Source organism: Podarcis muralis, chromosome 17 (assembly GCF_964188315.1).
Source record: "Podarcis muralis chromosome 17, rPodMur119.hap1.1, whole genome shotgun sequence".
Classification (NCBI taxonomy): Eukaryota; Metazoa; Chordata; class Lepidosauria; order Squamata; family Lacertidae; genus Podarcis; species Podarcis muralis.
The window spans coordinates 24,874,560-24,896,343 of record NC_135671.1 but is presented as its reverse complement, the minus strand read 5'-3'; the positions used below and the strand labels follow the sequence as shown (position 1 = coordinate 24,896,343).

Genomic DNA, 21,784 nt, shown 5'->3' with positions numbered 1-21,784 from the left:
AACAGTTGCAAAGGTGGCAGGCCAATACTTGTGATTCCAGGAATGGGTGCCACGGTGATCACATGGTGATCAAATCTGAGGTTTTGTCAAGAGGACAGAAACAAACCTACCAACTGAGCCAACAAGAGAAAGCCAACAAGCAGAAAAGGCCCTCAATCAGGCATAGGCAAACTCGGCCCTCCAGATGTTTTGGGACTACAACTCCCATCATCCCTGTTAGCTAGGGATGATGGGAGTTGTAGTCCCAAAACATCTGAATGGCCGAGTTTGCCTATGCCTGCCCTAAATCCTTCTTTCACTTGTGGCATTGGCAGTGCCCCGTAGTTGCAGAAATGCATCTTGTTCTTGCATTTTCAACAACAACAACAACTTCTATGATTTATACCCTGCCCCCAGTTTTCCTGACGGTTTTCCTTTCCCCTTGCCTTCACACCTGCAGATTGGCTCCATGTCTGAATGGTGCTCACGAAAGCACTGCTATTTGCTGCATGACATGGAGAGAGTTGGCCTTGCGCGAGACCAACATGCTGCCTTGGTTTCAATGCCGCTGCTGTAATGGACTTTGCTACGCTTTAAACTAATCAAATTTATTTCCTCCTGTTGATATCTCAGTGATTTGGACTAGAGAGAGGAAGAGGTTTGCAAGCTAAACGTGTTGAAACAATATCAAATTGCTTTTCGTAGGTTATGGGAAATTTCAAGCTGTGTTGTTTGTTTTCCCAGCTTGCCAATGTGGAAAGGCACATCATCTTATGCAGGGCGCGGAGATCAGATGCTTCTCAGCAGCCTCCAAGTGTTTTTGCCGGCCTGGAAGGCGTTGTTGAAGTTCAATGATGCCTCATGCCTGCAAGGATGGAACAATGTCTTTTTGTGTGCGTGGTTCGAACTACAATGTTTGTGGGGTCTGCTTTATTAAGTCGTATGGATTGCTCCACTCAAAAGGCTGCCCACGAGGGAGGATGCACTAGCCTCTGCTTAAAAATCGGGTCCTCCCTTAAAGAGGGCACATATTGCGTTGAGACCTGGAAAACCGACACCCTGTGTTGTGGGTGGGCAAGATTGGTCAGCCACAACACCCGATTGGTAGGTTCCTCAAAGTTGGATGCAATCTGGCCAAAGGGACGCAGTCCAAACGGCCTCTGCTTCAAAACCTCCAAGGAAGGAGAGTCTATAACCTCCTGAGGAAAACGGTTCCACTGTCAAACAGCTCTTATTCCAGCATAGCCTAATAGTCAGGATGATAGGAGTTGTGGTACAGCAATATCTTGAGAGCTATGACTCTGGTTTATACACCGCTTTCACGCATTCATGCTCAAGACAACTCACAAGAAATCAGGATGGATAAAAATCAATGGGGTTTTTTTATTTTAAAAAACCGGATTTTTAAAATTTAAATCAGGTTTTTTTATTTTATTTAAATCAGATTTTTAAAATAAAATGCTTTTGGGGAAAAAAATCTTTTAGAGAGAGTTTTCTATTTAAGTTACATTATAGTCCAAAGGCTATTCATCAGGAAATAAGGAATGTTTTAAGTTTTTCATCTGTGTTAAAACTCAATTTGTTTGTTTTTAAATCGTTTAAACCACATCAGTTAACAAACATGGGTACATATGCTAGAATGTTATTGTTTTAGTTAAATAAATTGTTTAAATTGTTATTAAGGAAATTTTTGTTTTTTTCCTTCCAATAAACTACAGCGGAAAATATAAACAATATAAACAAATATAAACAATTGTCCAAATATAAACAATAATTTCATAATTATCTGTCTATGTATTTCTAGTATAACCGAATCAATTTTTGATAGGACTGTAAAAACCGCTCTGAAAATTTATTATTCCAAAAATGAAACCTTCATCTGGTTGTAAATATTAAGATTATACCAGGAAGAATGAGTCTTTCTGTAAAATAAATAAATAAATCAAGTCTTGCTGACTAGTGATTTAAATCAAGCCTTACCGACTAGTGATTTAAATCCATTTGATTTAAATCAAATCCACCCTGCAAGAAATGTAAATAAATTGTTTCATGGATGCTTATGACAATATTTTTGTTATATCAAACATATTTTCCATCAGGATGGGGGAACCATTTGCGTGTTCAGACCCAGAAACCTCCCCCCTAAATAAATTAACACTTGACCCAAAATTTTGGTTTGGTTTTTGGCAGACTTTAGGCCACAACTTTATTGATTACAGAAAGTGACTGGTTGCATAGGCCCTGGTTCAACTAGCTCCCTGCCATGCATGTAGCGCTGACCCAGGGTTCCAGCATAGGTCAGCCTAGGGTGAACACCTGGATAAGTGGACAGATGGGAACGGGCTATCTCCGCCACCCAAATGTCCCCCTGGACCCAGGCACGGGAACAACCACCTCTCAGGGGCTGACCAAACCATCGAGTCCCTGGATTCCTTTAACGGAATACCCTTCACGTAGGGATGGCGAGAGCGTTCTCCCATCCCTATCACCTGAACCAGAGCCTATCTGCAACCTTACAAGTTGTGACGATTTGCTACACGGCAGGAGAAACCCAAATGGCAACGGCCAATTAGCCAAGTGGGGAAAATTCCTGCCGTGCCCCTGTCCCAATGACAGACGACACACGATGGCATAGCAGAGTCAAGCGCAAAGCCCTAAAAGTAGGGAGAGGTGGGCGGGTGTCCCAAATACACGTGCCGAAAGAGGAAGCTCTGGGTCACATGCATGGGCATAAATAGGTCCCTCGAACTGTTTGGACTGCATCCCATTGGCCAGATTGCACCCAGCCTCGAGGGACCTACCAACTGGGTGTTGTGGCTGACCAATCGTACCCACCCACAACACAGGATGTCGGTTTTCCAGGTCTCACCGCAATACTCTTTAAGGGAAGACCCGATTTCTAGAAAAATAGCAGTGATATGACTGATATTTGCTATCGGTCCAAACAATTCTGATCACAATTTTTAAAACCCGTGTAGACAATTTAGAAAGGGACCTAGACTTTATTTTCTTTTTTGGTCCCAACACAAATTGTTATTCTCCCTCACATCTGCAGAAGCACTTCACTTTATCTTGAGAGTACAGTCCTGTGGTATTTAATTACCCTGTCAAGAGCACTAAATGGTTTGGCACCAAGCCCTTTCCCTCAATCTCCGCTGATTGATAGCATCAATAAAATTCACTCACTTTAATTAAACCTCCAAATAGGACCTTCTTTTGCCACTCACTGGGATCAATGTTCTTTAATATGGAAAGTACAACTGCAGAGGTTGCAAAGGGGGCTCCGTCCTCACCTTCACAGTTCATTTCCTTCAGATGTTCTGAGGGGGTTTTTATACAATGCATACATATTTCACCGTTCTCTTGACACGTTGGTTAATGGAAAAGATCACCATTAAAAACTGGTGTCTACCAAGCCATACTTCTCAGTTGCACAAGAGTTTCTGCGGCTGTTTTTTCTCTTCTTCAAACATGCACACTGGAAAGAGGCAGTGCTACGTTCCCGCAAAGTATATTTGGTTATCTATATTTTCTAACGTTGGACAACTGTAAGGTAAAGGTAAAGGGACTCCTAACCATTAGGTCCAGTCGTGACCGACTCTGGGGTTGCGGCACTCATCTCGCTTTATTGGCCGAGGGAGCTGGCGTACAGCTTCCGGGTCATGTGGCCAGCATGACTAAGCCGCTTCTGGCAAACCAGAGCAGCGCACGGAAATGCCGTTTACCTTCCCGCCGGAGCGGTACCTATTTATCTACTTGCACTTTGACGTGCTTTCGAACTGCTAGGTTGGCAGGTGCAGGGACCGAACAACGGGAGCTCACTCCGTCGCGGGGATTCGAACCGCCAAGCTTCTGATCAGCAAGTCCTAAGCTCTGTGGTTTAACCCACAGCGCCACCTGCATCCCCACAACTGTAGTTCAAGCATTTATCCCGTTCTGAAAAGCACGTTCATAAATTCAGACGTTTGCAGAATACAGGTGGCACCGGAACAATTTATTACACCAGCATATGTGTTTTGAAGTAGCCGTTGCTTCCAAGTGCCAAGAAGCAAGGTGACAAACCGACGTTTGCAGGATTGCAACACCTTCCTTAAATACAGAAGCCTATTTAAGTGCAATGTGACTTTTAAGCATGTGCATTCCAACTTCTCTGCTGCCTACATTTTTTAGGTTTACCTAGAAATAAAAACCCTTGGCAAGAAACATCAGTCTCACTACCAAAGAGGCAAGTCAGTTTTAAACTCAAAAGTGGGTTGTCTCTTCAGCAGTAAGAGTGGTTGCAACAGGAAACAAAAAGCAGAGCAAAATAAATGTAGGTCTGTGAGCTTAGATACCCTTTAAAAATCAAGTTCCTTAATCAGACTCTTATATGAACCAATATTTGCATTTCACAACCAGGTGTGGTAATATACAATTTCAGCAACTGGGACAGTTATTGCATAGGTAACTATTAAAACTTTAGAGCAGTTGCGTAAAAAAATAAAAAAGTGTTTCAAATCCTACTTGCCAACACCTCCGTAATGGCAATACATTTATGATTTTTTAAATACTGCTGAGTGGGAAGAAAACCCACAGAGTTAAAATCAAGGTTGGTGGTTGGTGTTTTTTTTAAAAAGCTATATTCCTCTGACAGGTGATAATTATACATATACACATTAATTGACAATTCAGAAGAAATGTCATGTCAAGAAATCTTCCATGAAAGAAAAACAGAATATTTGGCTAGCCTTTGCCCTGTGAGGAATTAATTCTAACCTGCACTGTGGATTTAAAGACAGGGTTTTTTTATTTATTAGCCAACCCTAAATAAATAAATAATAAGAGTTGTTCCAATATTCCTACTCTTAAGTTCTCTCTATGAGCGTTTTGTAAATGCAACTTACAAAAGCCCCAATTTGCTTTATCTTACCATAACATGTCCTGCCTAGAGGTGACAACAACTAAGTAGGTTAGTGAAGTCTAGTAAATTTAATTAGATTCCTCTATTTTCCTCAGAGAGCAGGGAGGACAAATTGCTTTGGCTGAAGAAGCGAGGAGTTTCTCTCCTGGTATCATCTCTGGTTGCCCACCTCACTTCACAATGTGTGGTTGTGACTAAAAATGCACCCAGTGTTATGCTTTTCCCTTCAGAAAGCATAGTATCTCACTGTTTAAAGTCTGGTGACCATGTGCATCAAATCTGCCAAGGTCCAGGGATGCCTAAAAAGTAGCCTTCTGGCTTCTACGTCTCATGTAGCATTGAGGTCTTTGCACCAAGTCCATCTTCTCCATCAAGATTCCCTCTTCTCCATCACTGTATCAGAAGGCACGCAGTGCAATGCTGCCATGTCATGATCAGCAGGGAGGGTGAAGGTAAAGGTTAAGGTAAAGGACCCCTAGACGGTTATAAGTCCAGTCAAAGGCGACTATGGGATTGTGGTGCTCATCTTGCTTTCAGGCCAAGGGAGCCGGCGTTTGTCCACAGACAGCTTTCCGGGTCATGTGGCCAGCAGGACTATACCGCCTCTGGCGCAACGGGACACTGTGATGGAAGCCAGTGCAGGGAAACACCATTTACCTTCCCGCTGCAGCGGTACCTATTTATCTACTTGCACTGGTGTGCTTTCGAACTGCTAGGTTGGCAGGAGCTGGGACAGAGTAAAGGGAGCTCACCCCGTCGCGGGGATTCGAACCACCAACCTTCCGCTCGGCAAGCCCAAGAGGCTCAGTGGTTTAGACCACAGCGCCACCCGCGTCCCTCAGCAGGGAGGAGGAAGTGGTTAATTACTAAGGCAAAGTTTTAGTTTAAGTCCTGATGAGAACACAAGCATGACCACACTGCCAAGGCCACTATATGCATTGAAGAGGAAATGGTGGCATCCTGCAGGCAACACGCAAACACACTGTACTCAGAAAGCTTCGTGCTTGGCTCCAGGTCATGGGTAGGCAAACTAAGGCCTGGATCCGGCCCAATTGCCTTCTAAGTCTGGCCCGTGGTCTGGGAATCAGCGTGTTTTTACATGAGTAGAAGGTGTGCTTTTATTTAAAATGCATCTCTGGGTTATAGGAATTCTTTCTTTCTTTCTTTCTTTCTTTCTTTCTTTCTTTCTTTCTTTCTTTCTTTCTTCAAAATATAGTCCGGTCCCCCCACAAGGTCTGAGGGACAGTGGACTGGCCCCCTGCCGAAAAAGTTTGCTGTCCCCTGCTCCAGGTAATAACCGGGCAAAAATTCCCGGGAATGGATTGCAAAACAGCGTAGCACATTCAAGGAAGGTGGCCCTCAGTATCAGTAACACGCTCGTGGGGGTGTTTACAATGCAGTCAAACCGACCACGCATGTTTGCTAGATAGGCGCATGAAGTGTACAGTTCCCCAGTAAGTTTGGAGGGGAAGGCATAGCCACATATAACCTCCACACCTGGCCAGGCCACCTCCTCTCTGCACTTTGTCCTCTCATCACCAAGCCATAAATGTGAGAACCATCTGCATGCCTGAACTCCATTGCTCAGAAACCATTTTAAGCTAGTCTTAAGCATGTCTGGAGCTGTGGGTTTAACCACAGAGCCTAGGACTTGCCAATCAGAAGGTCGGCGTTTCGAATCCCCTTGACGGGGTGAGCTCCTGTTGCTTGGTCCCAGCTCCTGACAACCTAGCAGTTCGAAAGAACGTTAAAGTGCAAGGAGATCAATAGGTACCGCTCTGGCGGGAAGGTAAATGGCGTTTCCATGCGCTGCTCTGGTTCGCCAGAAGTAGCTTAGTCATGCTGGCCACATGACCCGGAAGCTATATGCCGGCTCCCTCGGCCAATAAAGCGAGATGAGTGCCGCAACCCCAGAGTCGGCCACGCCTGGACCTAATGGTCAGGGGTCCCTTTACCTTTACCTTTTAAGCATGTCTTTGCAACTGAATTGCCATTTTAAGCCTTCCAGAACAAAGCTGCTGTACTTGTTACTCTTTAACAAGTATCCTGAGTGAGTAAATGAGTAAATTTTTACCTTTTACATGATTTGTTCGTGTGATTATTGCTTTAAGGTGAAAATACCTTAAATCATCCTGGATTACGTAAACAGAAAGGCTACAATTGGCCTATCTAAGCTTCCCTTTTAAGATGCAAAGGGGTGCACTCTGCTGAATTCACAAATGTGAGGAAGGAAGGATCATATCTAATAAATATACTGTATTTCACTGCATAATGGCACTGTTTTTAATGCTGAATTTTCTTTTCAAAAAAAGGGGGCGCAGCCATCATACAAGGAAAAAAGTGGGGATGATAGCAGGTGGATCCGAGGGGGTGTATTTCTGTAACACACCACTTGAAGTGACCGCAGGGAGAGGAAATGGAAAGACTTTCTGTATGGAAATACCTTTCTGTAAAAGCAAAGCCTCCCTTCTCTTGTTCAGTATACTGACTCAAGAGGCGTCCCTCGTCTAACGGAATCTCTACGGCGAACAAAACCACTCTATACTTTGCATTGCAAGAATGGAACAGCTGCTGCAAGTTCGGACAGGAAGTTCCAGCAAGGAAAGCCGCGGAAACAGAAAACGAGCAGCGATGGCACCACCTGCAGCCAGGTCTGCTAGCACCCGCCGCATTTTCCCGTGGCCCATAGAACCCAGCTGACCCCAGCATTGGTTTCTGCCAAAATGGTGATAAAAAAAAGGAAGATGGGGAGAAAGGTTCCCACCTGCTCCGCTCCCCCAGGAGCTCTTGGTCGAGGAGGAAACGAAGGGGACCTGAGGCTTAGCAGAGCTTCAGAAGTTGCCCTGCAACTATTATGCAGTAAATACTTTGGGGCCGATTTCAGGGCTTGGGAAAAAAGGGGGTGCGGCTATTATGCGGCGGCAATGTGGTTAAACTCATTATCCTCTCCTAGCATCTATACATTAGAACACTATGTAAATTACCAAGTGTAAGGATGCCATTTTAGAATATTTGCAAATGCCTGCTATGGAGGTAAAAACTTCTCCTGAATATCCTTGCATATGCAAACTAGTAGTATAGGCCCCAGGAATTAAAGACTTGTGAATAAACCACCAATTCAAAAGACAGGTATAGCCTTTGGAAACACATAGAACAAATAGCAATGGGCACTGTCTTCCAGTAGCACTTAATTTCCCCCATAAAAATTCTACATACTTTTATTGTTTTGGTTTGAAGTCTCAATCCATTCAGAGTATTGATCGCCTTTTCAGCATCCTTAGGGTCAATGTAGTTCACAAATCCATACCCCAAGCTTTGTCCTGATTGTAAAAAAAAGAAAAAAGAGAAAGGGGAAGAAAAATATTATTACCCAACGATGCAAGCAACTACATTTGTATCTTAACCCTTTATTAGCAAGAGGTAGATAAGCTATTTTACACTGAAGACAAAATAAAAGACAGCCTAAGTAACTTTAAAAATAATTTATAGTTGCCAACTAATTTACTTCCCAAGTACTCACTGAAGCATGCAAACAAACTATGCTATTGTCAGAAGAACAGCAATAGTGCAAGTTGTCACAAAACTTTAAACAGATGCAGGTACACAACGCTTGGAATTTCTGAAGCACAAGTTAGCATACAGCAAATACACTTAGATATATAGACAGGTATTCTATTCAGGGAGCCTGGGAAAATGGATCCAAGCTTTCTGCGGGTGAGCTCTTCTCATGAGATATGAAACACATTTTCTATCAGGGTGGGGGTCCCATTTTTAACCAGAGGCCAGTGCCTTCTCCCTCAGACTGCCTTCTCAGTGGAGTAATCCATATGACTTAATACAGTACAGTGGTACCTCAGGTTACAGACGCGCTTCAGGTTACAGACTCTGCTAACCCAGAAATAGTACCTCAGGTTAAGAACTTTGCTTCAGGATGAGAACAGAAATCGTGCGGCGGCAGTGGGAGGCCTCATTAGCTAAAGTGGTACCTCAGGTTAAGAACAGTTTCAGGTTAAGAACGGACCTCCAGAACAAATTAAGTTCTTAAACTGAGGTACCACTGTAGACCCTACAGACATCGGAGGAGTTGGGCACCCACCCACACACAGACTTTTCTCCATCCTTGCAGCCATGAGGCATCACTGAATGTCAACATCGCGTTCCAGGCAGGCAAAAACACCTGGAGGCTGGTGAGAGGTACCTGCTTACTATGTAATTACCGTACTTTTCAACCCATAGGGTGCACCGCCCCATAGGACGCACCTAGTTTTTTTTGGGGGGGGGGGGGAATAAAGAAAAAAAATTATTTCCCCCCCAGCCGCGGGGCTGGCGCGGGGGAAGCCCGAGCTTCCCCCGCCCCCAGAACAGCCTGCTATCCGCAAGCCTAGGGAGCCTGGTAGGAAGTCGCGCCGGTCTCCCTAGGGTTGCGCAGAGCTTCCTGAAGCCTGGAGAGCGAGAGGGGTCTGTGCGCACCGACCCCTCTCGCTCTCTAGGCTTCAGCGAAAGCCTGCATTCGCCCCATAGGGTGCACACACATTTCCCCTTCATTTTTGGAGGGGAAAAAGTGTGTCCTATAGGGCGAAAAATACGGTAGCTTCCATGTTAGGCTACAGTCGCATATAATAAATATTGATAGTTGGCATAGCGTGTATGTCCTTTCTGATACAGTGGTGCCCCGCAAGACGAATGCCTCGCAAGACGGAAAACCCGCTAGACAAAAGGGTTTTCCGTCGCGGAGGCGCTTCGCAAGACGAAGTTCCCTATGGGCTTGCTTCGCAAGACGAAAACGTCTTGCGAGTCTCGCCATTTCCCCCCCCGCTCCCCCCCCTTTCAAAGCGGCTAAGCTGTTAATAGCCTTTTAACAGCTTAGCCGCTATGCCCGCTAAGCCGCTAATAGCGCTAAATCACTAATAGCGCTAATCCGCTTAGCCGCTAATGGGGTTGCTTCGCAAGACGAAAAAACCGCTAGAAGAAAAGAATCGCGGAACGGATTCTTTTCGTCTTGCGAGGCACCACTGTACACTGGTTTTTTACTTGTGGACACATGCATGTTCCCATCAGATTGAGGTTGAATCCTGACAAGACAGAAGTACTGTTTTGGGGGGACAGGGGGCGGGTGGGTGTGGGGGATTCCCTGGTCCTGAATGGGGTAACTGTGCCCCTGAAGGACCAGGTGCGCAGCCTGAGAGTTATTTTAGACTCACAGCTGTCCATAGAGGCACAGGTTAATTCTGTGTCCAGGGCAGCTGTCTAAGAGCTCCACCTGGTATGCAGGCTAAAACCCTACCTGCCCGCGGATTCTCTTGCCAGAGTGGTGCATGCTCTAGTTATCTCCCGCTTGGACTACTGCAATGCACTCTACGTGGGGCTACCTTTGAAGGTGACCCGGAAACTGCAATTAATCCAGAATGCGGCAGCTAGACTGGTGACTGGGAGTGGCCGCCGGGACCACATAACACTGGTTCTGAGAGATCTGCATTGGCTCCCAGTACGTTTCCGAGCACAATTCAAAGTGTTGGTGCTGACCTATAATGCCCTAAACAGCCTCGGTCCTGTATACCTGAAGGAGCGTCTCCACCCCCATCGTTCAGCCCGGACACAGATCCAGCGCTGAGGGCCTTCTCGGTAGTGGCGCCTGCCCTGTGGAACGCCCTCCCAGCAGATGTCAAAGCAATAAACAACTATTTTACTTTTAAAAGACAACTGAAGGCAGCCCTCTTTAGGGAAGTTTTTAATGTTTGATGCTGTACTGTTTTTAATATTCAGTTGGAAGCCGCCCAGAGTGGCTGGGGAAACCCAGTCAGATGGGCGGGGTATAAATAAAAAATTATATTATTATTATTATTATTATTATTATTATTATTATTATTATTATCAATTCCCTCTTTCTCCCCAATGTCTCCTGCACTCTCCAAAAATATGATTTTGGAGGGTTCATCCCAGAGAACCGTAAGACGTGTTGCGAGGGTTACTTCCAGGTTTCGCCGCTCGCGCCTGCATAGAAGCACCAAATTGTGCCGCGCGCCTGCAGCGCTTCAAGTTGCGGGCATTTCATGTTACGGACGGGCCTCTAGAACGGATCCTATCCCACGAGGTACCACTGTAGTCCCTTTTCTTTCTACCAGTGGGAGCCACCATTGTATCAAATGCTATTTTGTTTACCTGTGAGCATAGCAAATAGGAAAGCAGACTGTCACCATAAAAGACCTATAAACTATTAATATGTATTATATTGATGGTGACATAAAGTCAGACATGAAAGATGCTACAGAGCAGGAACATTACATGTGGAGCAGAGGGAAGCAGCCCAGTATCTCTGCTGTTTAGAGGGATGGGGCGGGGTCCTGTGGTTGCGCCGATGGAAGGACTACCACCAGAAAGGGGCTCCCAAGAGTCCTACGGCACGTTCCTGCCTCAGCTACATAGTAAATGAGATTAACAATTCTATATAGTGTGAAAAAATACACAAGAATACAAAAATGCATTGCAATCATAGGTAAAGGTAAAGGGACCCCTGACCATTAGGTCCAGTCGTGACCGACTCTCGGGTTGCGGTGCTCATCTCACTTTATTGGCCGAGGGAGCCGGCGTACAGCTTCCGGGTCATGTGGCCAGCATGACTAAGCCGCTTCTGGCGAACCAGAGCAGCGCACGGAAACGGCGTTTACCTTCCTGCCAGAAGGTATCTACTTGCACTTTGACATGCTTTCGAACTGCTAGGTTGGCAGGAGCAGGGACTGAGCAACGGGAGCGCACACCGTCGCGGGGATTCAAACCACCAACCTTCTGATCGGCAAGTCCTAGGCTTTGTGGTTTAACCCACACGCAAAGTATGCTCTAGCACAGTGGTTCTCAAAGGGTGTGGTACGCCACCCTGGTGTGGCAGGAGAGCATGGAAAGCGGGGTGGGAAGATTCAAAAACAATCAATAGAACATTTAAATATTTCAACATAGTACAGTACAGTATCAAAATTATTATTTTTATTTGCAGAATATGGATAGGTTTTTTTTTCAAAATGAGAACAAGAGTATTGGAGGTGTGCCTATGTAGCTCAGGTAAGTACAACATCAGACTCGATCTTAGGGTCGTGGGTTTGAGCCCCATGTTGGGCAAAATATTTTTGCATTGCAGGGGGTTAGACTGGACAAACCTCGTGGTCCCTTCCAACTCTACAATTCTATGACTCTAAGTGATATTGAGGACAATCCTAGTCGTCGTTTAAAATTATATATTGGGAATGGTTCATGTTCTTATGTACAGTGGTGCCTCGCAAGACGAAATTAATCCGTTCCACGAGTCTCTTCGTCTTGCGGTTTTTTCGTCTTGCGAAGCAACCCTATTAGCGGATTAGCGCTATTAGCGGTTTAGCGGCTATTAAAGGCTTAGCGGCTTTAAGAAAAAGGAAACAAACTCGCAAGAACTCGCAAGACCAAACTCGCGAAGCAAGCCCATAGGGAAATTCGTTTTAAGGAACGACTCAAAAAACGGAAAACCCTTTCGTCTAGCGAGTTTTTCATCTTGTGAGGCATTCGTCTTGCGGGGCACCACTGTAGCTACATTGTTTCATACTTTTTGGATGATAACATTATAAAGTAGTTATGTTTTATGTTATAAATCAGGGGTCAGCAAACTTTTTCAGCAGGGGGCCGGTCCACCATCCCTCAGATCTTGAGGGGGGGCGGACTATATTTTGGAGAGAGAGAAAAAAAGAACGAATTCCTATGCCCCACAAATAACCCAGAGATTCATTTTAAATAAAAGCACACATTCTACTCATGTAAAAACACGCTGATTCCCGGACAGTCTGCAGGTCGGATTTAGAAGGTGATTGGGCCGCATCTGGCCCCTGGGCCTTAGTTTGCCTACCCATATAAATCAAGCATTGCTAAGAGTTCTCCCCCCCCCCAGGGTATTTCTTATCTCTGAAAAATTCTGTGTGGCACGAAGCAAATTTTTATTCTGAAAGCGTGGCCAAGAGAAAAAAGTTTGGGAACCACGGCTCTAGCATTTGCTGAGGGAACTGAAATGGCAACGAACAACCAGTGGTTGCTAGCAAAAGGAGAACGAGACAGGAGCCATTCTCTGGAAGGACACATTATTCGCCCCCAAGTGCATCGCTAAACTTAAGGTAACGGTATAATCTTAAAGTAGAGGTGCAATCCAATTTGATCAATGTCTCTTCAGGAAAAGCACTTCACTGTCGATTTAGCTCATGCATATTCCACTGTGAAGTACGGTGTATTATATATATATATATATATATATATATATATATATATATATATAATATTGTAAGTCACCTCAAAACTATTTTTAGTAGTAGGCACCTAAGAAATTAAATTAAATTAATGTGAGTTAGGCATTCAACCTTGCCAGAAACGGCTGTATACCAGATCCAACAGCACTGTTACACTGTGGGCAAAGAGGCAGGTATCTAAGACATAGCTATCAACTTTCCCCTTTTCTTGCAAGGAATCCTATTCAGAATAATGGAATTTCCCTTTAAAAAGGGGAAACGTTGACAGTTATGATCCAAGAACGTCCTCAACTATGCTCAATGCCACAGACAAGCAAGGTGCAAAGTTCCAAAATTCTAGTACGAACCAGTCCAAACAGGAAGGATGCAAACCATTTTCCTCAAAGAGCACAGCGATGAAACTGTCAAGGAATCACCTGACATCGCCATGACACCTGGCAAAGAGCTTTCCTTTGTTCGCGAGGCTTGATTTCAAGCTGCACAGGCAAAAGAAGCATTTCCCCGACTCCTTGAGGAACAATCGGAAGCAGACTTCAAGGCTTCGTGTTGCTTCTTTGCAGCCGTGCCCTTACCTGACATCACATACACAATGGGTAGGCAAACTAAGGCCGGATCAGGCCCAACTGCCTTCTAAATCCAGCCCGCAAGAAGGTCCGGGAATCAGCGTGTTTTTGCATGAGTAGAATGTGTGCTTTTATTAAAAATGCATCTCTGGGTTATTTGTGGGGCATGGGAATTCGTTCATCCCCCACCCCCCAAAAAAAATAGTCCGGCCCTCCACAAGGTCTGAGGGACAGTGGACCGGCCCCTGCTGAAAGTTTGCGGACCCCTGACATACACCATCAGTTATGAAACAGGTAGGTGTGGTTTGGGGAAAATCTGCCGAATAGACTCAATTGCGACCACTGCTGGGTACAATTTTGCCTGTGAGCTTCAGGTTCCCCCAATGCTGTGATAAGTGTGTGTAAGGTACAGGTAAAGGTACCCCTGCCCGTACGGGCCAGTCTTGACAGACTCTAGGGTTGTGCACCCAACTCACTCAAGAGGCCGAGGGCCAGCGCTGTCCGGAGACACTTCCGGGTCAGGTGGCCAGCGTGACAAAGCTGCATCTGGTGAGCCAGAGCTGCACACGGAAACGCCGTTTACCTTCCCGCTGGTAAGCGGTCCCTATTTATCTACTTGCACCCGGGGGTGCTTTCGAACTGCTAGGTTGGCAGGCGCTGGGACCGAGCAACGGGAGCACATCCCGCCGCGGGGATTCGAACCGCCGACCTTTCGATCGGCAAGCCCTAGGCGCTGAGGCTTTTACCCACAGCGCCACCCGCGTCCCTGATAAGTGTGTGTACATGTGCACAAATGCATTTTTTTACAACATTTGCAGCTCTTTGCATTTCCATAAAGCACTGATTTCAGTTCCAAAATTATTTGCTCCACTCCCCTTGTGCTAAGGGCAGAAACCGGAGCAATGTTGGCCATTTCTTATCCCCTTCTCTTAACATTGGCGGATTGTAACTTTCAAGGTTAAAAAGAAATTGTTCCAGAAGAAATGAAAAGGTCATTCTATAAAGCAAAAGGACAAACAAAAGTAAACTTGGAAAATCAGGCATGGAAATGTTCAAAAGCCAGTGGGAGAATATTCTGATCTCTCAGAATACCCAGCTGTTAGCCTGAACATTTCCATTATTGTTATCATAGAATAACTTGACATTAAAGGTAAAGGGACCCCTGACCATTAGGCCCAATCGTGGCTGACTCTGGGGTTGTGACGCTCATCTCGCTTTATTGGCCGAGGGAGCCGGTGTACAGCTTCCGCATCATGTGGCCAGCATGACTGAACTACTCTAGTGAACCAGAGCAGCGCATGGAAACGCCATTTACCCTATTTATCTACTTGCATTTTGATGTGCTTTCAAACTGCTAGGTTGGCAGGAGCAGGGATTGAGCAACGGGAGCTCACCCTGTAGCGGGGATTCGAACCACCAACCTTCTGATTGGCAAGTCCTAGGCTCTGTGGTTTAACCCACAGCGCCACCCGCGTCCCTTAACTTGACATTCTCTTTATGCAAGGATTCATGGTGCCCCCTTAAAGGGGATCAGGGGGAGCTGCTTCTGTCCAGATGCCCAGACAGGGGTTAATGGGCCAAAGCAGCCCCCCACCCCCACCCAAGACGGTGAGCTTGGAAGGCTTGCCCCGAACTGATGTCCGTCATAAGGTGATCTTTTTTTATAATAAGTTTTATTTATTTTCAATTACAGTGGTACCTCTGGTTGCAAACGGGATCCGTTCCGGAGGCCCGTTCGCAACATGAAAAGAGCGCAACCTGAAGCACCATATCTGCGCAGGTGCGCGGCGTGATTTGGAGCTTGTGCGCATGCACGAGCGGCGAAACCCAGGTCGCCGCGGGACATAACCTGAAAGAATATAACCTGAAGCAAACGTAACATGAGGTATGAATGTACAATCCAATAATAGCCTCATTATAACAACCCCAAATTATAATACAATTACTAATACCAATAAATCAAATACAGAATTGTATAATTTAGGTCCCACCCTCCCCGTGCTAGAATCGAGGGTTTGATGATTTCCTGTATTTCTGCGTTCCAAAATCTTATTAATTTCAATTACATTCCGGTCGAAATATTAATCCCTTATACAACAACTGAAAATTTAATAACTTCCATTTGTGTTGGCACATTAAATGATTTATAGAACTACAAGTGAGGCACTCAAACTATATCCTTGTTCCTCATGTGTGTAGCAATCATCATCGGGTGATCCATAACCCAGGTTTGACTGCCAAACAAATAACCATCAGACAGCCAGGATGATTCAGTATACAGTGGTACCTTGGTTCTCAAACTTAATCCATTCTGGAAGTCCGTTCCAAAACCAAAGCATTCCAAAACCAAGGCACACTTTCCCATAGAAAGTAATACAAAACGGATTAATCCGTTCCAGACTTTTAAAAACAACCCCTAAAACAGCAACTTAAAATGCATTTTACTATCTAACAAGGCCATTGGTCCATAAAATGAAAGCAATAAACAATGTACTGCAGTCACACACAATCAATCAATCAATCAATCAATCAATCAATGAGTACCTGAACTGGGTTCCAGACAGTCACAAAAAAGACCCACAAAAACGCAAAATACATAGCAAAAACAGACAGACTTCAGCGTAACACTCAAAATGGAAGTGTGGCACTAATATTGGAAGCGTAACACTTAAAACAGAGCACGTTCGGTTTCCGAAAAAGGTTTGCAAACCGGAACATTTACTTGTAGTCTTTGAGTTCCAAGTTGTTTGAGTACTGAAGCATTTGAGAACCAAGGTACCATTGTATACACCCAAGGCCTACGCCAAAACCTACTGACAATTGTCATTGTGACTTGTTTACATCCCAAGATGCTTGTCCTCTGAATATTGCGTCTCCCCATGCCTTGGCCTCTGATGGCTGTGTGCTTACTGGCCCTAGTCCCGCAGTTAGCCTTGCAAAGCAAGGCTGATGGTATTTTCAGCCAACTGGACCCACTATTTTATTTTTTTACCTTTCACTCTCTCAACCAACTAACGATAATAACTTCACGAAACGGATGCAATCCATGAAAGCTAACACAGTGGTAAATCTTTAAAGAAAGAAGGAAACCGAAATCACGAGATGCACTTCAAATCGTTTTTGGGTGATATATCACAATATATCGCTCAACCCCACCCCTGGAAGTTGATGACATGTTAGCAGAGAGGAAGGGATCGTGGTAGCGAAGGGAGTTTAGGATTTTACTTTCACAACAGAACTTTCTCCCGCCCTCCAAAAAAAATCTGTTCCAAAGGATCAGGGAACCCCCAGAACAGATTTATATTTTTTTTTTTAAAAAAAAAGGAGGGAGCAGGGAGTGCAAAGGGGAAGTTTTTTGAACAAGCGGAAATCCTTGCACTGATGGAATGAGTTAGCTAGATACCGCCTAACGTACTCACACCTTAGAAAAGTAATATGGGAAGCAACTCTCTCCTCCAAAGTGTTGCATAGCTACTATTTTTAATCCGACAAATTTCATTTGAAACGATCTCAAAGGGGTATGCATCGTTGGAAGTCCAGTGTGGATCAGTGAAAAACCTTTTGCCAGTGGACGTTCAATTTCAAACCTTTGCTACGAAGAGAATTTCCAAGATTGGGACATTAATAATGCATCGCTTGTCATATAGCACAAGCTGAAAGTCATTTATAGTTGGGAAATGAAATTCCCCAATCTCTGGTTAAGCTTTCAAACCAAAACGTTTGAAAATGAATGTTTGGCCAAAGGTTCCCCCCTTTTTAAAAAATCCTGGTTCAAGTGGACACATTTAAAAGCAAACAAAATCAATGTGGGGAAAAGGCAAAAAAAATATTATTTGTTGTTTTCCCAGCACTTTTTTCCGAGATACCCCCTTTAAATGCATGAAATAACTTTTGTTCTCAATTAACTGCTTAGCAATTTTAGGAGTCTGGCTATGTATCAGTACTTAACTTTATCACTTTCAGAAAAGACTGCTGCTTTACCTAATATACAACTTTTGTGAACCCAACACTACAACTTTGGCCCACAGGACATAGAAGCCATTCTATTCTGCGTCTCCCTACTATTGGGACAATCCTAATGTTTTCATACTGTCCCCTCTTTCCCTCCACCACCATCTTGCTGCCACAAGGGGAGAGGGGGCAGGTAGGGGGCAAATGGCGATGGAAGGGTGCAGTGGGGGACAGGATGTGTACCATCTTTTCCTTGAAAAAAAACACCAAGTGTGGGTGTGAGAGAGGAAGACAATGTCTGAGCTATACTGACGGTTGCCATCTGCTTTCTAATGCTATTCTTAAATCATTTTAAATGGTTTAAATGCAGAAGACTTATTTGAAGAATTTATACCCCACCCTTTGGCCACAAAGCACAATATAATACAAAGCCTGTGGAAAGTATTAACAAAATACTTCCAAGTTTCAATAAATCGTTTTGTCAATTCCATGTCTAAATCGGCCAGTCATACTCTGGGATCATCCACAGGGCCAACGAACCACAAATTTTGCTAACTCAAAGTAGGCGCTTGCCTGATCTCAGAGGGTAGAGGTGCCACTGTTGAGATCTCTATTCCAGATCCCAACCAACCAAACATCCATCACCAATGGTGCAACTAGTAAAGCACTTATATGTAATCAGAAAAGCACCCCAGCAGTCACAGCAATCCAAGTACCAAGGAGGTAAAACTATAGGGGATCAACCCACAGGGAAAATGCATGTTCAACTCTACTCTGTTGAGCAAGATTGTGTGTATGTGTGTGTGTGTGTGTGTGTGTGTGTGTGTGTGTGTGTATGCAGATACACACACAGTGGACCCTCGGGTTACATTACCTTTGGGTAACGTAACTTTCGGGTTGCGAACGTAGCAAACCCAAAAGTGTATACTTCCAGGTTTCACCGTGCGCGCATGCGCAGAAGCGGCACCTCTTCTTACGAAATTTTGGGGGTGTGCACAGACCCTTGGAACGAATTAGATTCATATCATATTCTCCCCCCCCTCTCCCTGTGTGTGTATATATATACCTCGGGTTACATACGCTTCAGGTTACATACGCTTCAGGTTACAGACTCCGCTAGCCCAGAAATAGTGCTTCAGGTTAAGAACTTTGCTTCAGGATGAGAACAGAAATCGTGCTCGGGTGGCGTGGCAGCAGCAGGAGGACCCATTAGCTAAAGTGGTGCTTCAGGTTAAGAACGGACCTCCGGAACGAATTAAGTACTTAACCTGAGGTACCACTGTGTGTGTGTGTGTGTGTGTGTGTGTGTGTGTGTGTGTGTATATATATATATATGTGTGTGTGTGTGTGTGTGTGTGTGTGTGTGTGTGTGTGTATCATCATCCCATTCCATTCCCCATTCTCACAGAAGAGTTGAGTGGGAAAGTACTTTTTCACCCAGCTCACCTGGGGAAAGAAGAGATGCTACAAAGTTAAAGTTAAAGGTAAAGGTAAAGGTACCCCTGCCCGTACGGGCCAGTCTTGACAGACTCTAGGGTTGTGCACTCATCTCACTCTAGAGGCCGGGAGCCAGCGCTGTCCGCAGACACTTCCGGGTCACGTGGCCCGCGTGACGAAGCTACTCTGGCGAGCCAGAGCCGCACATGGAAACGCCGTTTACCTTCCCGCTAGTAAGCGGTCCCTATTTATCTACTTGCACCCGGGGGTGCTTTCAAACTGCTGGTTGGCAGGCGCTGGGACCGAGCAACGGGAGCGCACCCCGCCGCGGGGATTCGAACCGCCGACCACGCGATCAGCAAGTCCTAGGCGCTGAGGTTTTACCCACAGCGCCACACGGGTCCCCGTCGCTACAAAGTTATGCAATGATAAAAAGAGAAGGGAACTTGCTCTCTTCCTCCTGTTGCATTTAGTCCAGCACCAACAACCCAGCATGGGTTAATTCTGGTTGCCAATATTTGGGGACCCAAGAGCCCGTTTACAGTGGCCAGGGCTGAAGGGGTTTCTTCAGCAAAACCATACTGGCAAGGGTAGAAGTATTACTATTTATTAGATTTCTTAGCTGCACGACACCAGGAGGTCCCAGGGCAGGTTACAAAAAAGCACACCAAAAAAACAGTACAAATGTTGGTTAAAACAAATGCAGAAGGTTAAATAGAACCTTCACAAAGCATAGGAAGGTATGAGTGGAGTTTGGGAGTCCCTTGAGCCATTTTTAGCAGGATAAAAGAGGATATCCTCACATATGGACATCATGGGTTCAAGGTTTAGGAGTTGGAACAGGCAGTCCATGTGAGGATTGTCCAATTTACCACTCAGTGGTATGGGGTGGGGGTGATAGCAGCAGAAATACCTATGAACAGCTAGTGGACCCACCTTAAATAGGAAGACAACTCATCAGGTGCTAAGAAAGATTTAAGGAAAGTGCTCCAGTGTCTCAGATTAATATAAATCTACACCAGTGGAAAGGAATTTAGTGGTTACGTTTTAATCCATTGCGGATATTTTAAAATTCTTATCAACAAAGCTGTTGTTGCATCTTAAATTCTAAACTGGAGTCACATCTCCTGACCACTGGTGCAGAAAGAGGCAGGCTCTGAAAGCGACAAAGCAGGAGCAATGAAACAATTAATACTAATACCAATACTAATAATTTATATACTGACTGGGTTGACTCTGGGCAGCTTGCAGCAAATTATAAAACCACAGTAAAACATGAAACATGAAAAAGCTTCCCTAAACAGGGCTGTCTTCAGGTGTCTTCTAAAAGTTGTGTAGTTATTTATCTCCTTGACATCTGATGGGAGGGCATTCCACAGGACCGGCACTACTTCTAAGAAGGCCCTCTGTCTGGTTCCCTGTAACTTCACTTCTCGCAGGGAGGGAACCGCCAAAAGGCCCTCAGAGCTGGACCTCAAGTGTCTGGGCTGGACAATGGGGATGGAGACACTCTTTGAAGTATACAGAGCCAAAGCCATTTAGGGCTTTGGGTTGTGCTCGGAAACGTACTAGGAGCGATTGAAGATCTTTTAGGATGACTTATATGATTCTGGCGGTCACTCCCAGTCACCAGTCTGGCAGCTGAATTCTGGATTAGTTGTAATTTCCAAGTCACCTTCAAAGGTAGCCCCACGTAGAGACCATTGCAGTAGTCCAAGTGGGAGATAACCAGAGCATGTACCACTCTGGCGTGACAGGGCGCAGGCAGGTAGGGTCTCAAATGGAGCTGGTAGACAGCCGCCCTGGGCACAGAATTGTCCATGGACAATTGCACCTCCATGGACAACTGAGAGTCCAAAATGACTCCCAGGCTGTGCACCTGGTCCCATTCAGGACCAGGGAGTCGTCCCCCACCTGCCCACCCCATGTCCCGCAGAAACAGTACTACTGCCTTGTCAAGATTCAACCTCAATCCATTAGCCACCATCTCCCCCTCACCCCCCCCCCCAAAAAAAAAAAATCAGGGAGATTTTAAAGTCTTATCTGCCCAAAAAACTTGCCCACCTCACCACTAGAGCATATTTCTGCCAGGAAGCTCAAAGTAAGTAAAGTAAGCAGGAGTAGAGATGAACTGAGAATTTACACAACTAACCTGCACACCCCAGAACATTCAACTTTAATTCTGAGATAGAAAGATGGAGATTTGTTAAATCACTATAGAAAAGGGAAGCAACTATTGAAGATAAAGAAAATGAGATGCATCAAATTAGACCTGAATTGCCTGAGGCAAATGTAAAGTTTTAAACATATTTCTTCATTTTCATACTTTAGGGATGTGAAGGATTATACAGCAGCCTCTCTGCTACCAATAGGGTTTTCTTCCGTTTCTGATAAATAAAAACGAGTTCGTGCACTCAAGTCTAAAGGCACAAGTTAAGTAAATTATGTTCATCTGGGTATGCATCCATGCCATTATCTTTCCCATGCTTGGTAATTATAACAATATCAGCCTTTGACAAGTAAACAACAGGGAAATCATTCAGACTGTCAGCTGTAATGAGTCAAGAGTTATTATTGTATATTAGAATTTGAACACAATGAAGTACACACGCTGGTGAAATCATCGTTGCAACTTCGGAAATAGAATCTTCATGAGCTAAGGAATTAACCTAACTCAACCAAAACCAAACCACACAGCT

General features: G+C 44.9%; 1 protein-coding gene across 14 annotated transcripts in view; it reads right to left on the bottom strand.

The window, feature by feature from the left end:
- Positions 1 to 21,784, bottom strand: part of ELAVL2 (ELAV like RNA binding protein 2) — a 159,898-nt gene that overhangs the window by 20,961 nt on the left and 117,153 nt on the right. For all 14 annotated transcript variants that reach the window (XM_028712028.2, XM_028712029.2, XM_028712034.2 and 11 more), the window contains one exon: positions 8,096 to 8,199. In XM_028712028.2, coding sequence (XP_028567861.2) covers positions 8,096 to 8,199 — 104 coding nt within the window. The remainder of the gene's footprint in view (positions 1 to 8,095; positions 8,200 to 21,784) is intronic.